General features: G+C 37.1%; 1 protein-coding gene across 1 annotated transcript in view; it reads left to right on the top strand.

Moving 5' to 3' along the window:
• RANBP17 (RAN binding protein 17) overlaps window positions 1-18,859 on the top strand; it is a 164,526-nt gene that overhangs the window by 99,295 nt on the left and 46,372 nt on the right. Inside the window, exons 17-20 of the mRNA XM_069772834.1 lie at window positions 1,687-1,750; window positions 1,836-1,944; window positions 6,989-7,092; window positions 13,288-13,376. Coding sequence (XP_069628935.1) covers window positions 1,687-1,750; window positions 1,836-1,944; window positions 6,989-7,092; window positions 13,288-13,376 — 366 coding nt within the window. The remainder of the gene's footprint in view (window positions 1-1,686; window positions 1,751-1,835; window positions 1,945-6,988; window positions 7,093-13,287; window positions 13,377-18,859) is intronic.

The raw sequence follows: 18,859 nt of genomic DNA, 5'->3' as shown, positions 1-18,859 counted from the left end.
CATTTCATCCATGTGATGCCTTCAGTACTTATGAATGTTTCTGGGGTTTGAATTTTTCTGTGGCATTCCTGAAAAAGTCTATTAGTATACTTGGATATCATAAAGCCTTTTACATCCCCATTTTACAGATGCAGAACTGAGACAGTGAAATTTGACTGGCTGAAAGTCATACCGGAATTTTATGTCAAATGAAGGAGAAGCAGGAGTCAGAAAACCCAGGCCGTTGCTTTGGCCGTTCTCTTGCTCCTTGTTACAAACACCCCTGGTGGCAGCGGTTACCTCTGTACAAAAGCTCACCAAGATGTCGGCATGGCTCGTTTTGGAATACACAGTATTATCTCCTCTGCCCAACCCCAAATGTTTGAATCGTCTGAGACAGGGAATTAGTGTGCGCTCGTGCTATTAAAGATGTTCATAATTCACAGAGCTAGGAGAGGACCCAAGTTGTGAAACGAGTCTTAACCGTCTGAACTACAAGGGCTTCTATAACACAGTTTTTGCAAACTCAACTTCCGATTTCAATATTTCTCAAGAAACCTTAAGAAAAATAAGACGTTTCATCAGGTATAACTACCTAGTAAGTCACGCTAGCATCTGTGATCTGTACAACACGCGCAGTCGAGGAAATACGTCGCTTCTGCGTCATTTAGCGTGCATCTCCCTGGGAGCCTTTGTAGGCGAGCGGGTGCACGCAGACTCGGCCTTATCCTTATCCTCCCAGAGCGGGGCCAGGACCGCCAGCCTGGGAGTCACGGAGCTTTGCCGGTGCCACGCACAGCCCGGACACGCGGACCTTCGGAGGGACGCGCGGACCTTCGGAGGGACGCGCCTCCAGAGCAGCGCGGGGGGCCGGGGCCGGCGCTGGGCTCCTGTAGTCAGGTCCCGGCCTCAGTTTAGACAGTTTGGGGAGTGGGGGATTTCGGGTCGTGCGTAGCAGTAGTCAGATTTGCTTTGTATTTTGTAAAGTTGGAGGAGCTGGGATTCCTGTGGGAGTATCCGTAGATGCGTCCAGAATTCCCAGCTGTACCAACTGGGTACGGACTTTCCTCTGGCTCTGAGACTTTGTATGTTCTTAAGAAATTTCTGTTCAGTTCTTATACATCTCAAAATACTTTGGTTAAGCGTTTAACATAGCTTAGTATGTATGAGATGTATTTTTATCTGTCGTAACTGTAACAAATGAAATGTGATTTTTGATGGGCCGGGAAGATCACCTCTGTGATTTTGAGGCCATTACTTCGATGCTGCTTAGGGCTGCTGCCAGTCCCTTTGCCAAGTGCCAGTCGTCTTCAATGCAGGCAGTTGCAAAACCTTTTTTTTTTTTTTGTTTCTTTGTTTTTAACATGCTGATGACATGGGCCTATCTGGGGAAAAACCAGCACCATTTATTATCAGAAACTCTCTGTTTAATTATAAAAGTCATTCAGTTCATTCGTCTCTTTTGTGACTAGAATATACGCCATGAAAAGTAATTGCTTTAATTAATAATAGATTATGGTCTTAATGTTCTAAAGAATATCTCTATGACATATATTTCTAGATGAAATTCAGGTTGGTTGTTTTTTTTTAACATAAGCTTGTTGTTTCAGTTAGGACTTTTTTCTCACTAAAAACTCCTGAAAGTTTGTACAACCTGATAATGTAATCATAATGCTGCGAGGCTGATTTTTCCTTAACACCTGGTACCTATAGTCTCCTGAAAAAGCTTGTGAAAATAGAGGCCGTGAAATTCATGCTTCAAAATCACACAGTAAGTTTTCTTACAATGTTAAAAAGCATTGTGTGTAGTAAATTTTGTAGAACACTTAACTTTTCATACACTTATGTTTCAACAGAGTAAGCACTTCCCTTTCTTGGGCATCAGTGATAATTACAGCCTCAGTGACCTTAGGTGCCGGACAGTGTTCTACACTGCTCTCACTCGTCTTCTCATGGTAGATTTAGGTAAGGTCCGCCTCCCATATCCCTGAGACACCTTGCTGTCTTGTGTAGTACTATGAATTTTTAAGGTTATTAAACCAATCAAACAGCAGCTTAATTGTACAGTAAATATGTTATAGTTGGTATTTAAATCGCTGCCTATCAACTTTTGAGATTTATGGCATTAGGCAATAACACTGTATTTGTTTGTTGTCTTCTGTTGAAGAAATAAGTGAGATGAGTTGATTTTTTGCAGAGAAGCACTTTTTGTATTAACGATAAGGATTTACAACATTAAGTACCTGAGTAAGCGTTTTGCATTTCCAGGTGACATACCAATTATGCCAGAACCTTCCAGCTTCTAGCAGAAGGTTTTTTAATTTCACTTCTTCATGCAAGTTCCCAATATACAAAGACCCTCCGAGTTTTAATAAACATTGACAAGAGTTCTGCAGCCTAATCAGCAATACTTAAACATGCACTTGGCGTTACCTTTTGAGTTGTCCTTTGGAAATTAGAGAGTTTAGACACGTGTAAGGCCCGGTGCATGCTTTAATAGTTAAATGTGGTAAAGGACTCGGTCACTTTGAATCCAGGCACACTGCCCTCGGCCACCAGAGTAAAATGCAGAACTCTGTCTGCATGATTAGCTCTCTGTTGTCTAAGTGGAGAAGGCTGGGCTTGTCAAAACGAACACTGAAACGAGTCGTATGTTAAAGCAGCTGATGGTGAAGAACGCTGCCTCTGATCAGAGGCCCCGCTCAGAGTTGTGGGCTCACAGACTGCTTTCGTGGGGATGGATGCCTGTAGGTCTTCCGAGGGGGGCCACGGATGAGGGTCTTCAAAAAACAAGAAGGCAAGTCTCTTGTGTACTGATTTCCAGCCCTCATGCAAGGACTTAAGTAGGCAACATGTGTGCAGAAGAGAGCGGCACAGACAGTCATAAGCCAACAGAAGTTGTTACCCCCCTTGCTGATGACGGGTGCCTGTGCTGTCTGTCTGCTGCTGCACGGTGCTGAGAACAGTTAACTTCGAGGCAAGACCGAACCTCATTTATCAGCGTTTTCTTAAAGAACGGCAACTGTGAGCTGGATCTGTGTTTATTTGCGGTTAAACTGCTTTCAGTACTGGCTCAGTGTTGTGTAACGCAAGCAATAGGTGCATTTTCTAATATAAAATGGGTTACACATGCAATTTCAGTAACTTTTCCTACGGGGCGGGGGGGGGGGAGATTTGGTAAAAACAAGATCACAGGTGTTAAAAATTACAACTCAAAGTAAAGGTTGTGTAAATACGTGTCGGACAAAACGCAGGCACATGACTTACGAATGGCTGCAAGCTGATAGAGGTCGTTGTGATTCCTCTGGATAACAACTCTACACGATCTGAAATGATTAGGAGTATCTGGAAAAAGCATACGTCAGTCTTGTGGCCATTGTCCTTTGTGTTCTTGCTGGAATAAACTTGTTAGGGTTTGAACTGATAGAAAAGCACATCTAGAGACACAAACAGGTGTAAGTTGCGTTTTAGGATCCTAATTTAATAAGTAAGGTGTACACAAACTATCCTATTAATGTGTTTGTGGAGCACTAAATGGCAGTATTCATACCTTGTGAATCAAAAGATATTTTCAAACTGTGAAAACTGGCATTTTTAGACAAAAAAAGCATTTAACCACGTTTCCTTCCTGTTTTTTTTTTTTTTAATTAAATGAAGAGCTTTTTATAAAATCCTTTCATATGAATGATAAACAATTTACGTGGAAACAAAATCAAGGTGATTTTTTATTGGTGGGGGTTCTTTTAAGTAATTGTTTGATGTAGAAATATTTTTGGAGATTAGAATACAGTAAGTTCAGAATATTTCCATTTTAAACAATGTGCTGCTGTTGGAGTTACTGGCAAAGTTTAATTGTAGTAGGAAAGAACAGTAATATATTACTTGGTATTTGCTTCACAATGCACTTCAGTTTCTGTTGAATTACTTTAACCTCATATGAATATAATTAGACTTTGAATTCCTTATGTGCCCCAGGTTGTGTTTTGAATAATTTTTTTGGCATTTAGAATTGCATAATTTTGTCCAGGATTCTTAATCCAAGATTTCTAAAATAAACTGAATATTCTTTTGTGTGAAGTATAACCGAAACTAATACACCGCCAGTAAAAGTAATGTTGAAATAAAAATTTTTACTAGGATTAATAAGTTTTAATCACTTTTTCTTCTGCACTACCAAGAGGAGTACATCTAAGCTGTAGAAAATACCTTCAGGAGCTATTCAGCATGATTTGTCAGTGTCCTGTACTTACAGGTATATGCAGTCATGCTCAGTGCCAGACCTCTCCAAACACTATTGCTGTAAGCCACACACAGATCTACTATAACTTACAAGTGAGGCATCTCTTTTCTTTCAAAGCACATAGTAAGGATGTGTATCTGTAGTCTGAATTATAGAAAATTAACAATTTACCATGGTAGGTTTGAGTAGGATAGTTTCTTCCTTTCCTTAATAATACTGTGCTGTTCATGGGATGTGAATGTGGCTTGTACAGGAATGCAAAAGAAATGTATAGGTAGTAATTGGTGTTGCTTTTCTAAAACTTACAAATTATTTTATTAATAGGGCAATACTATATAGGATCCTAATTATATATTCTTTCTTCATTGCCTACACTAGCACATGGGATTTCCCCTTACCCCATTTCCAGAACTAGCTGGTTTGTCATTAAAGTGTTGGTCCCAATCAGCATCAACCATTCTGGTAGTTCTTTGGTCTTCTCAACTTTTTAACGAAGTATGCTTGAGATTCTACCTTCAGGAAGGGTTCATCTTGAATTTGGATGTGTACATAGTATCTTTGTGGAGGTTGTCTTCCAATGATACGTAGCACTCTAGATGAGATGGAGTATTACTTTTGCTATCTTGTGATAATTCAGGTTTTTCCTGAGAACTCTACAAATGGCAATTGAGCCCTGATCCTGCATAGAGCAGTATCCAAATGACTTTTGTTAGTCTGCACGCTAGCATGGGACAACACCAGCACGGGACTCTTTCTAAATGATGGGGCTCTGGGTTTTTTTGGCTCTGAGGAAAATCTGATAAGCGATTAAAAGAAGAAAAGTGTCAGGGATATGCAATATATATAGAAATAGCGTAACTCCTAGGAGGGTAAGAGGAAGCTGATGCTGGTTGAGCAAAGAGGTTGAGAGCACAGAAACTAATACTGTATTGGAAGTGCCTGGGGAGCTGGAGTTGGTGAAGTAAGGAGATAGAAGCAAAAAGCTGGGGTTACTGTGAGTAATCGGAAGAGGACACAACAGTCCAGAAATGACAAAAAGACTGACTCGTGTTGAAAGGAGCAGAGAGAAGATGGCAGAGGAGACAGGCAAAGATGGACAGGATTGGATTTTCCCAAAGTCCACGAGACCCTGTGGCTGCCAGCAGTAGCTCTGAACTCTAAGGTCTTAACAAACCATCTCACCCCTTTGGTTCTCTTGCAGGTGCAGGATGCACGTCACAGGTTTAGTCAATTACTTGGCTAGTTTAAGAAAGTTCTTGAGCGTAGATTGCAATTTGAAGGCTCTGTAACTCTGGCTGACCAGTGCAGTAGCAGTAAGTTATTGAAAGTATTTCCTTTGCTTTTAAAAAAAACAAACCAGGGGGCACAAAAGCCCTGTATGAAAAGGAAGCACTTCAGGTCACAAAGCCAAGTATTCAGAACTGAGGAAGTGCCATAATTGGGATTGTCTCTGCAACTTTCCTCTCCATTGTAAATATTTACATTGTTATGAGGCAATTCTAGTTGCAGGATCACAATTATTTCTCTCAGAGGATATTTGCCTCTTTCAGTTCAGAAGATGTGTCATCCTAGCTTAATGAGAAGCTACTGAGTGTTTTGATTTTTTTTTTTTCTGTGTTTGTCCATGCTTTGCTTTCTGTTGTGACTTTTTTTCTTCCTAACCTTTTTTTCTTGGCCTTTTCTGTCATTCTTACTATTGTACGGGCGTGAGTGATTTGGTCTTCGCGGTATCCCTGGAGTTAAGAGGCTGGAATTAGGCCCATTTTACAGACGGGTATATGAAGTGTAGAAACTGAACTGTAAAGCTTACACTAACTTTGCACAACCAGTTTGACACACAAAAGACTCCTCCTAACTTCAGTTGCAGCTTAGTTTGCCAGACTTTGCCAATGAAGAGAGAAGGGAGAGAAGCCCTATAGCAAAGAGCTCTTTAAAGAACATAAATTAAATTCCTACTCTGAATTACTCTCGAGGGGAATCTGCATGCGAGAGGCAAGCTACCCTCATTAAGGGCCTAAAGATAAGTAGCAGGAGTACCAATCCTCGTGCAAATTGCCATTTCTAAAAAGTTGTTGTTTATAGTTACTTGTTCAGTGTCATGACAAAACAAAAACAATCCAGACTTCCAGGTTATCTCTTTCAACTGTCTAACCAAGACGATCTCTTTTTTTCCCTACCCACAACATCTTGTTTCATTTACTCTTAAATTCACACCTTCTGAAACACATGAGGCAATACTGTCACACAAATAACCCCAAAACAGTCCGGATTTATTTCCACAGCAGCTTCATTCTGTGTACTAAGTAGGTAGGAGGTAGAAAAAATAGCATATGATCATAAAAGGCTGCGATTTAAACATCATACTACAAAGTACACATGTGAAAGGGTCTAATTTATTGTTGCAGTTGTAAATGTAACATTTTCTAACTGTTGAGTTTTGACTTTCTTATGTGAATATTCTTCTAGAGTACTGAACAAATGCTGTCAGATTAACAGAGAAAACAGAAATATGAAAAGGAGAAAGATGTGAAATGCAGTGACATGCCAGTCTCGGATACAAGTTGTTTGCGATCAACAATTTGTCTTCTTTGTTTATAGCTCAGTAAAAAATATGTCAAACCTCAGGTTTTTGTTCCTGTAGGTCATATGAAAGTTCCCATGATGTCAGTGAGATTTTTCTGTAAAAGCCTAGGAGACTGACCCTTCTGAACAGCAGTGTGAATATGATGTGATGGTTTTGCTGTTTTGTTTTGGTTTCTTTTCCTGTAGGTGAAGACGAGGATGAGTTCGAGAATTTCATGCTCCCCCTCACAGTTTCGTTTGAAAGCGTGACTCAGATATTCAACAGTAGTTTTGAACAAGAAGAAGCAAAGGTAGGTGTATTTCAATTATAGGGAAAGAAATTATTGATGGAAAAAACTAATAGTGGGGCAAGCATTTAACAACAAGCTTGTCATCTCTTCTGTCAGTCTCTCTTGGCATGTATATATCTGTATACTTCCATGTATATTTATACCTGTATGCATTTATAGAATTAGGAATGTAGACAGTAGAGATACAAAGGCTACAAATTACTATCCTAAATAAACTTTGTAAAAGATTTTGTAAAGGCCTTTGCATTTTTCAGTACTTTGCAGATCAAGTGACCCCATTTGAGCCCCATTTACAATCAAAGGGACAAATTTGTCTTCAGTGATAGCTTATCTGTTTCATATGTAATATTCCTCTTTGCCATGCAAGTATCCTGTTTGTGTATATTAACATATTTATTTGGGGGTATGAAGAGACATGTTGTAACACACTTGATAAAACACTGCTGCTTGAAAGTATTTTTTCAGACAAGAATTTATTATATAAATCAAGACTTTATTAAATGGCTGGGCATATATGTATAAATAGGAACTGGTCTTGAAGTATTGCACCCTTAAACTGAACAAAGTGATTAGGATAACTGATAGCTAAATAAGGTTTTTATGTGCCTGTGGGAGCCATATTAGGATTGATTTGACAAGTCAGTTCAGCTGTGGCAACAGTCATAATATCTAACACAACATTATGTTTTATTAGTAAAATCCTTAAGTGTAGCAAGCTGTTTGTGTCAAAACAACAGTATGTTTTCGGGAAGAAAAAGACTTGCTAGATACAAGCTGCATCATCAGGAATGATAATATATTAGAGCACTGTTGCATTAAAGAGATCCCCTTCTACTGTCACTGAATAAATAGTTAACAATGCACACTGGAGTCTTGCTTCAGCTACGCAGGGTAATTTTGAAGAAACCCTAACAGTAATTTTAATTTGCTATTTTAAAATATGGTGGAAACTTAAATACTGTATCATCATATTTATCCACTTCCTTTCATAAGAAAATAAACAGATATGCTAGAAATACTTAGTAAATAATTTGTCTGCAGTACATCTCTGACATTACCAGAAGATGCACGGTTCACAACAATCGCTTGAATTAAGCTAATATTTTTTAAAAAATAGTACTTAAACTTATTTCAGCAATTACTTAATTCTGGTTTCCTCATTTGTTGTTGCTTTATGTATTTAATTTTAATAACTTTTCATTTATTAAATAGACGCAGCTCAGACGCAGGTTATCTGTCTTGGATTCACCTCTCGTATTTTCAAGTTATAAATCCTAAAAATTAGAACAAAGAGGCCATTTGCTGGCATTACCTTTTCTATAGGAAACTGTATTTATCTCATGTGAGGATTCAGTTTATTAAAATAATTTTGCTGTTGTCCTGTCTGGTTTGCTTGAAACCATCTTAGCAGAGAAATTTTAATGGAGTGCCAGTGATATATTCCTAAACTAGCAAGTTCTTAACGACCCTGGAAAGTGACTGCTTGATTACACTTTAACGGTATTTGCAAATAAAATCACAAGTAATTAAGGGGAAATCTCCAGGCTTTTGAGCAAGTTTGATGCATGATAACTGCCTGATTCAGCTTCATCTAGAGTAATGCTGTGTAGACAAGAGCTACTGAGATCAATAGCAACATAATGATAGTGGCAGAATTAAGTGAGTAACCTGAGAACTGTGTCTTCAAAATGCATGCAGCTGCCACAAGCCAGGGCCACACAGTGCACTCCGTGCTTCCGTCCTAAATGTTCATCAAAAGACGCCCTGCAGGAAAATGGAGTTAGATGCTCTTTATTGCTGATCGTGTCTCTTGCCACATTTATCAGGGAAATTGGATTAGCAGTTGGCAGCTGCAGGTAGACAAGGTTCTGCAGTGATTAAATATGCAGCTTGGCTGCATTTGTTGTGACAGACCTTTAGTAAATTCTACTGTAAGCACCATCTGTCTAATTTGTATAAAGAAAACTTGGTGCTTTAAGCTACTGATAAAGAACTAAATCTGTTGCTTTATCATAAACAAAACTTTTGCTCTAAATTCTCTTGAACATAATTTATTAGGTTAAAGCTATTTTTCTATCATGATGAATAAATAATACATGCAAAAGCGCTTTCAGGTACTTCATTTTGCAAGTACTAAAAACAAAAACAGTTCAGTTCTTCAATAAAATGCTTAGTATTCCAATCCACAGGGAGATGACACTGTTAAAATATCACTGTGAAAATGGTCCAGGACTGCCAAATTCATTTAATTTGTGGTTTTTACTAGGACTTTCTAACTGGCTGGGGTTTTTTTTAGTTTTTTAATATTTCTGAAATACACCACTGAAAACCAGTCACAACAAGGGAGCTCGCTCTTTTTAAAATACATTTGTAATCATTAAATCTGCATACAAAACATATGTTTAGGTTTCTTTACTAGGGAGATCAAATTTAATTGAAGGTGGCTTAAGTAATTATGTGCTTTGCTTTCCTTTTCTCTTCCTTTTTTTTTTTTTTTTTTGGCTACTTCCTTCTTCACATTTTTATATTAATAGGAAAAATGTCCAGTATTAAAACGGGGGCTAATTTTCTCCTAAGAATTTCAAGGTTTCTCGTGACAATCCGGCTAAGTAACATATTGACTGGGTAGCCAGAATCTCAGTAGTACTTTGTTTATAGTTGTGACATCATCAGATCTGCTAGAAATGCATGAAAAAAAGGATCTGAGGAAAAAGCAGTTAAATAGCAACATGCTATCTTTAGCTGGTTTGTAGAAACTCCATGCTGTTAAATTATTTAAAATCCTTGATTTTCAGCTTGCACACATTAAAAGTTTTCACACTAAGTGCCAAATGTTGCAAACAGCACTTTAACAGAATGATTTTGCTTTGATCCCTGTAGCAGTTCCTGAATAATTTATCACAGGTTATTGCCTTAATTCTGGAGAGGGATAGAGCAATAAAGGCAGATGAAAACACTCCAGTTGAAACACCTTGGGGCCTGCTCATTCCTCTGACACGGCTCTTTTGTTGGAACTATTTAGAGGTTATTAAGACGTGTCTCCAGAATTAAGAGTATGCTGTAAGGATGAAGACAGCCATCTTAATTCTAAAGACAAAGCGCAATGACCCTTCACCTTTTTTTTCCTTTGTTGTTATTATATAGTAGAATTATGAGGGTAATATTATAGCTGCACCCAGTAGTGCCACTATAGTTAAGGGTCTGTCAGACTTTCCATTACAAGCCCCGTTTTGGGGGTGGGTGGCGTGAGCAGTCTCGTCTGTTTTAAATTGCGTTAGTCAGACACTTGGCACGTGTTGGCAAGTCATAGCGTTTTTTCTGTGAATATTTAAATCTTCAGCTCCTTTCCTTTGAAAAATCCATTGAAAAGTCTTCAGGACTTTGAAACAAAATACTTGAATTTATTTTTAAAATGGCTTGGTTTTAATTAATCTTAAGTCAGCCTAGCACTGATACTCAGGGAAGAATATTTCAAAACCGAAATTTGAACAAAATTGTTTCATTAGCGTGAAATGCAGTGTATAGACCCACATACTACTGACAAGATCCTCTTGCTACATTTCTTGTATTTACTGCTCTTCACTTCTCATTTTACTCGTTTTGCAGTTGCTGGTGGTGTTACTAACTGTCTCTGCCCCAGAAATGGCTGGTGTGCAGCAGTGAATGAAGCAGTAGCTTCACGTATTCTTCAAATCACTCTGTTAAGTTTGCAGGGCACTTCGAATCTCCCAGGATGACAGACAAAAAGTAGATGTATAAGTGTATAATGTTGTTTGTCATTAATAAATTTTATGCACATAAGTGCTATTTGAAAACTCATAATGGACTAAAACTAGACTGCCTTGGGATTTGGGGGCGGGGGGGGTGTCTTGCTTACTAAATGTGACTTAAGCAAGCATGGAATCTAGGGTGATTTTTGGTCCTGTTGGAGTTTAAAGGTGTTTTTACCAGTGACTTAAATGGATCAGGATTTATCTCAGGATTCTGTAGGCTATTATATAGGCTGTTCGGACGTTGCCAGCTGTAGGCAGTGTTATTTTATAAAGTTGAGTTCCAATGGATAATGTCTAAAACACTGAGTTTGCTGGGATTTTACAGGACAAGAATTTTATGGTGCCCTGTAGGTTGAGGTCATTTATTAACAATAGTGTGGTTAATGGTATGGGCTTTTTAATAACAATACCTGGATTTAAAGAATAGAAAAATGAGAAATGTAGTTTATGTAGTAGTTATTCTCCTTTCTTTAGAATTCAAGGTCAAATGGTGTCTGAAATTGCCTGGTGTTTGTGTAGGTTCCCAGAAATCTGAAACTATAGTTTAAAGAAAGTTGCACATCTACTTTTATTAATAGTTTTTAAAGTCTCATAACCAAACTGTATCTTAAATATATTTGCAAAAGAGTGTTTTCTTACAACCGATTGTCTTTAGGAAGACAGAATAAGCATGTTAGAGTAGTATGGGTTTGGCTGGTTGTCTTTTTCTAATCCGTCTTCTGGAGACCACAGTAAGATGGTGCGCTCTTTCTCTCCGAGCGCATCCTCAAACAAAGGCAAGTTCATGTCTTGCCAGGGGCTGTAGCTCCCCTTCTTCCCAGCTCCAGCCTTTCCTTTGTGCAGTCTTGCTTGTCTCCTTTTTTTTTGTGGCTAGAATAGGCAAAGGAACCAAAATCAGTCTGGAAGGTTTCCACTTCCTTTTATGTATTGTTGCATCTCTGTATGCCTTCAGAAAGAAGTATAAAGTGTTGCCGCCGAGTTCTTTTAATTCTTTACGTTTTGGCCACCATGTCTGCTAAACGGTTATTTTCTGTGTGGACAAAACAGCACACAAAGTATGAAAATACAGATGAATATAAAGATAAAGTAACAGTTTTATATTGCATCTTCTCAGTATTGAACACTTCCTCTCTAGTGATTTCAGAGTCCCATTAAAGTTAATGAGAGTTGAGACCTCTGAGCATCTTGCAAGTTCAGGCCATTTCAATGCACAACAGAAAGGAAATGCAAATATTAAAATACTCCTAGCAACCTCACCAGTGTTTTGTAGAGAGCTCAATTTATCCTTGGATAAATCTGTGTGCGTGCCATCCAAGTCACTTGGACTAATGGCTCTGTATATGAAAAGTAGAAATTAGCCCTTGTGTAAGATTACATTTAGCAGTTTAACAAGGCATCAGCCATAATTTGCTCTTTATGTGATCAATTAAAATTAATATGTGAATCTTATCTTTTGTATTTCTCAACACTATAAATATTACAGTGTTAACACCAAGTCGTACATTATTGAAAACTCTTTTTTTTTGCCATACTTCTATGATTATTTTTTTTACCAGACTCTGCAGTACTGTGGTCTTTTATTATGAGGAAAAAAAAAAATAATTAGAAACCCCACCTGCAACACATGGATAAAATTTATTCAAACTACTTAATCATCAAAAAAGAATATTTATGTCTAAGTAAATTGAAAAGTTTGTTTATATTGTTAAGATATTTTTCATTCAGTAGTGTTTCTTATTGATGTCTATTAATTATCCTGAAAACATCCCTTTAGTAGGGGCTAATTATCTATGCATAAAATGTTGTCTGCATTTGAGCTGGAAGGATTCTGAAGCCACATTTCAGTCATTAAAGGGCAAAAAAAAATGCATCTCAGAACTAATGTTAATACAGACAGAGATTTGCATGGTCTTCTGTAAACAAAAAAGTCACTTTTTGAAGAAACGTAACTTGGAAAATTACTTAAAAAAAAATGTTAAAATAACAGTACAATGAGAATCTCAGTGCAACCTTAATTGTAGCTTGTTATGAGTATCAGTTAGTCTTACACCTCATTCAAAATATTACAAGCTTAAATTAACATTTTATTGTTATTATTACTTTAAATATATTAATACAGGAAGCACTTTTAAACTTTAATACACAGTATTCATATATTACATTTTAATTTGCATTATTCATTAGGATAGCGTATCGAATAATCAAAAGCATTTCCTAAGCATTTTGCTAGTGTTATCACTATAAAACTTGTGGAAATCTTGTTTGTTGAAAGGATCTTTGTGTTTTTTATAAAAAAAGATTTGAGCAAGACATTTAAACTAATGAATCAAAATCAGATATGTGGTCATTATTGGCTGATTATTACTCCATCTGCTCTGTGCTAACGTGAAAATCAATTACTGTGTCTCTTTCCCACTGACAGCGTATGTTGATCGGGCTGGCAAGGGATCTTCGAGGGATTGCCTTTGCACTAAACACAAAGACCAGCTACACCATGCTGTTTGACTGGATGTATCCTTATTACACTATGACAATACCAGCTCTGTGCACAGAGGGATACCAGGCCCCTTGCATTAGTTTAATAGTATGGCACAGTGGGGAAGAGGAAACAAAGCTAAATGAACTAATGTGTAATCAGCTAAAATTACAGCACAATGGCAACCATGCAGTTAACTGGGAAGGACCACAGAGAGGTCACTTTTTTGTTGTGTCACACTACTAATCTAGAAAACATATCCAAGTGCTTTTCTTCCCTTCATAAATCCCTAATGTTTTCATTAAAAAAAGCTGTGTCTTTTAACTCCAAACACAATGTACCTACATTTGGTTTAACATCAGAAGTGCTTAAAAAATACTATACAAGTGCTGTCTGGGGAGATTTCTCTCTCTGGTATGAATCATGTCTTTAATTTAGTCAGTTACTTTCTATTTATGTCAACTCTATTAATATCTCAACACCTGCAGTCTTCTTGATCCAGAAGAAAATGGACATCTGAAAACAAAATCAAAATCTTTAGATTGTAGTTTTCTTCAATAAGTAACGATAATGGAACTCTGTTTGCTTTAAATATCATATGCATTTTTATGCCAACAAATACAATAATACTCATGGGTATTTTCTTAATACTATACAGAAATGTTTTGTATTTTTATAAATACAGTAGCTGTAACGCTCTCTTCAGGCACACAGTCATATTAGTAACAAACTGCTGAAATACATAGTGAAGTAACTACGAAAATGTTTGGTTTATAATTTAGAGCTCACAAAGCTATGGAAGTTAATTATGTATTTGTTTATTTTATGGACAGAAAAAATAACATTCAAGTACAATTACATACTTTACTAGAAATCAAGCTTTTAAAAATATTTCTGGTTTAAGTAAATAATGAAACCCTACTGTTCACTAATAATCTTCCTGGTTAAGAAAGAGGAATGCATCAATACAGAATTGCAGCTAGGAAATTAGCCTTGGAGGACTGAAAGGCTGTACAGCAGAGCCTGGTATGATCTGATAGATGTCCTTGTGTGGTAGGTAGTAGGATCCTGATGACCATTCAAATAAGCCCTATTTAAGACCTTCACAAGCCTGCAGTGATTCTGTCTATGTGCATGCTCAGCTTGCAGAAAGGAAGTCCAAAACATAAAGCAGTGTAATCTTTATTTCTCTTAAAATCAGTGGAAAGCATCCCTTAATTTCAGTTTTAGAGGACTGGAGGAAAAAAAAAACCAAACAACAACAAACAAAAAACTACTGAAGCCAGACTGTGAATTAGCATCTCATTTTCTAGTGGGCACCATTGGGTACATTTAACTTCGTTAGTACTGTTTGCGCTTGGTTACCCTAAAACTTAATAATAAAATTGGGAAGATGTGTAAAAGCAGATCAGTGCTACTTCCGTTTCAAATTCTTTTTACTTTGTCTTTCCTAGTACAGCATGAATATCATGCTCTTCTCCTATACAGAACTGCAGATCTCCAGTTGTAGGAGGAGGGATAACAGAGACTTGCCTCCTCTGCATTTGAAAGAAATGGATTCATCCATAGAGGTGTTTTTTTTATATAAGGATCCAGGATGTGTAATCCTCAGGACCCTTTCCCGATTATTTTTTTTAATTAATTTATTCCTTCCAGTTTATGAATTAAGTTTATTTCAAATAAATAAAAACAGCCTCCAACTTTTGGATTTCATTATTCTGTATTAACAATAAAAATAGATTGAAATGTAGCTTTGTGTGGAATTCAAAGCTCAAGCCTTCTCAGTTTCTTTTCCCTTGCACAGGTTCAAAATTTTTTTCCTCATCACCTTTGGCTGTAAAGGATAAGTGCATGCTTCTGTTCAGTGGATTTCACCTCATTTGGCCAGCTTCATCCAGGTATTGATCCAAAGCATTATAGCAGAATAAGCTGCTATTATCACAACTCTTATTTACTGTATATAAAGACAGAAAGGTAAATGGGAGGAAGAGGAAGAGTCAGATGCCAACTTTATCATATAAAGTTTAAATATCCTTTGATTAGCATATTTCTTTCGTAGTTTCAAATATATCATCAGAAAATGGTTTTAATAGCAAACAAACGCTGGTTTTCAAACATTTTATTCTGTTATCTTTGAAGCCCTGGTATTTCAGTATTGAAAATGCTAAATACAGAATGTTAGCCAAAATAAATCTAATTTACTTGCATTTGTTCAATAAATAAACAATACAAAGAGGCAGGGGACAAAAGGCTAAGCTTTTAATATACTGTGAGATGACGTTTATTCTGTACTGAAGACTGTCAGAAATAGTCACTCGTAAATCGTTGTCAGAAGAACGTATTGTTAAACTTTTCAAGTGATCGCAGGAAATATTTTGGGTCTAAGCTCTCTCCATAACAAAACAAATTACACTCTGTAATCTCTCACCTGAGAGATTCTTTTCTTTTTTCTGATTGCAGTGTTTAGGATTTAAGTTTTGTCCAGTAGATGGCAAAAATGAGCAGAAATAATTTCTTTTAAGTCCTTTTGGTCCGGGGAGGGGGGGGGGGGGGGAGGCACGGGGGACACCGTTGCATCTTGTATTTTACCATTATGATTGAGTTATTAGGATCATGGTTTAGAGGTGAATCGTCAGGTACGCTGAAGCTGCACTAGATTGCCAAATAGGGCTGTTTTGTAGCAGGCTTGCTTATACTAATTGAGTTTCTCTAGCAAATCAGGCTCCTTGGAAAAAGGCCAAAGGCTTTTCATAATTGTATTGACAAGAAAATGAATATGATAAATGGTGTTCATTCAGCTGAGACAAGATTTATAGTTTTCCTCTGGCAAGGGATGAAGAGAAAATACTTATAATAATAGTAAAATTTGTTTTAAAGTTGTATTAGGTGATCTCTCAAAAGACTTCATTAAAATATTTCCAAATATTTTAGGCAGCTTCAGGTGTTAAGTATAGCATCTTCTCAAAGTATCTGGTAATGAAAGATGATGAAAAACATCACACAAACAAACAAACAAAGCAAAAACAAAAAACCCCAAACCCTGGATATGAAAGTCATTTATTCTTCCTGAAATATTGATATGTCAAGCTGTCAATGATGATTCCAGTACCACAGCTTTGGAAAGTTTATTTGCCTTTTGTATTCATAATATGTGGTCTCTGTAATTTGTAGGTCAGTCCTGAACATGCAGGTGTGGCCTGAAAAAACCTGTATACCAATTTGAGTAGAATCAAAACCTGTTTTTTTTTAACGGTGAAGATTGTTCTTACATACTGCATTCTGCTATTTACTTCAAGACTGCCTGGATAAAATGTTGAATGTTTAATCTGTTTTCTTCCATATTAATATCAGACTGTAGTCTGAGGTCCTTGGTCTCGCAGTTAGATACGTCCATGGAGGTTCAATTGTGAGTTCAGGATAATATCCACTTTTTTGTTACTTTCATTTAGTGTTTCTTACAGTTAGGTGGTAACCCATAGGCAATTTTTCCTGTGTTCCTCCCAGTTGATTCTCAGTATTTAATGATTTCTGTTGTCTGTAAAAGAAGAAGGTTGCAATAAGAAAATGTGTTGCAAGAGTTAAGTTATTAGGTTGACTCAGAGTTGCAGTCAGCTAGATAGCACACGATGTATATGTGTGAGTGCATGAAATTGCCTATATAAAAGTATCTATGGGTATAGATACATAGACACTAAGTTTATGGAGAGGTGATCTGCCATTGAGATGTTTTATCTAGTGGTCATTTAAAAGTTCCAGTTGACCTAGATACTCGGATGTCTGATCATATGCTGCTTCAGATGTGGATCACTAGGACAAGCAAAACAATGTTTTCACCAAACTACCATTGTTACATATTTATCCAAATTCGTATGGTATTTCTTAACAAAATAAAGCCACGTGCAGCAATAAGATGGCTTGTTCAAAATTATTCTATTATGAAGAACTAGATTTTTAAGTTTATATGTTTTAAGGCTTCAGGATTAGGTACAAAGAGCCAAACAAACAGCTGTAGAGATTGAAGTTTCCTAATCACAAGAGAAGAGGAGAAAGCATTTGCTCACAAAACAGGACTACCTGATCAGTAATCAGTTTGTAATAGCTGTTATTGCCAGCTGCATTGATTCAAACCTCAGTATCATTTTTTGCAGTCTGAATTCCTTTGAGCTTGAACTGACTGGTCAGGTTAAGTTCATAACTTAGCCAGATTCCTTGAAGCTTGTGGTTAAAAACACTTAAAAATAATATTCTGTTTAAAACCAATTTATTCCACTTTATTGGATTTATGAAAGAAATAATAAATTGCTGAAGCCTTTCTGTTCACCCTAGCTTTTATAAAATTTGACTGTAGTTTCCAGTCTTTCCTTGTCAATGAATATGGACTCAAGTTTTTGAATTAAGATAGCTAATCATATTGGATGCATTAGCAGCCTTTGATGCTGCTGGCTTACATTTTGATGGTAGGGTTTAGCTGTCAGGATGCTCTGTTCACCATGAAATCTGAAAAGGCAATTGATTGCTTTCCCATGAAATTCCACAGTGGGGCTTTGCAGCATTGCACCATCTCCCTTTTGTGTACATGGGGCTACTAGGAAGGCTAAGGAAGAAGCATGACTTAGGAGAATTAATAGCACAGCTTAGTTCTGCACCTTACGTGACATCTGCTGCATCCTGAGAATATTGACCATCCTCTATTGAGAGTGAGCTGGATTGGAAGTCCACCTCAGAAAAAATGGAACTGGCATTAGTGAATTTTTCAAGGTATGAGATGGCATGGATCATCTATGGCCTTTGAGGATATTCTAGGTAAGTGGGATTTGAATTTAAATCCCGGTTTATTACTGGATAACTCTCCATGCTACGTTTAACTCTAGTTTGTTTTATTCAAACATGTAAAGAACCCCAGAAAGGAGCGAGAAGCAAGGTCTAAAAGTATATTTCATGTCAGCCTCTTCCGCTATATATAGTTTATGCCTGCAGTGCCTCAAGCAGCTGGCAGCAAAAATGCACAAGTCTTTAGATGCCTGAGACAGACAGCAGTAGCCAGAATGCCTTCCATCTGTCTGCACCGCGCTGTCATTCATCAGCAGTGCCATGTCTGATGGCTTTAGCCTCCACCAGAAGAGCTATATCGAACTGAGACATGACTGTGTCTACATGTCCTAGAAGCATGTAGACCTTTATGTATTTCAGACTTTTATTTCACAATCCCATGTTGAGTGCCTGGCGTGTGTTCTGCTTTGTAAAATTCACAATAGTTCCCTTTATTGTCTGAATAGGCAATAGCATTTTCCTAAGAATAGTCACTATTTCTCATGTGGTTAAATAAAACAGAATTATATGACATGAAACAAAGTTAAAAATGAAAAATAACTTTATTAGTAAACAAACCCATTGACTAGATTAGCTAGATCATGTTTTAATAGCAAATTGTATAGTTAAAATCTCTTGGTTCAGTATAAAAAAACCTGTTTTATTCTTTGCCAGTCAAGCTGTGCTACCTTATTTCCATTTACCAGTC

The sequence above is a fragment of the Haliaeetus albicilla genome, chromosome 27 (assembly GCF_947461875.1).
Source record: "Haliaeetus albicilla chromosome 27, bHalAlb1.1, whole genome shotgun sequence".
In the NCBI taxonomy this organism is placed as follows: domain Eukaryota; kingdom Metazoa; phylum Chordata; class Aves; order Accipitriformes; family Accipitridae; genus Haliaeetus; species Haliaeetus albicilla.
The sequence above is the reverse complement of the archived record's forward strand: the minus strand, read 5'-3'. Positions and strand labels throughout refer to the sequence as shown.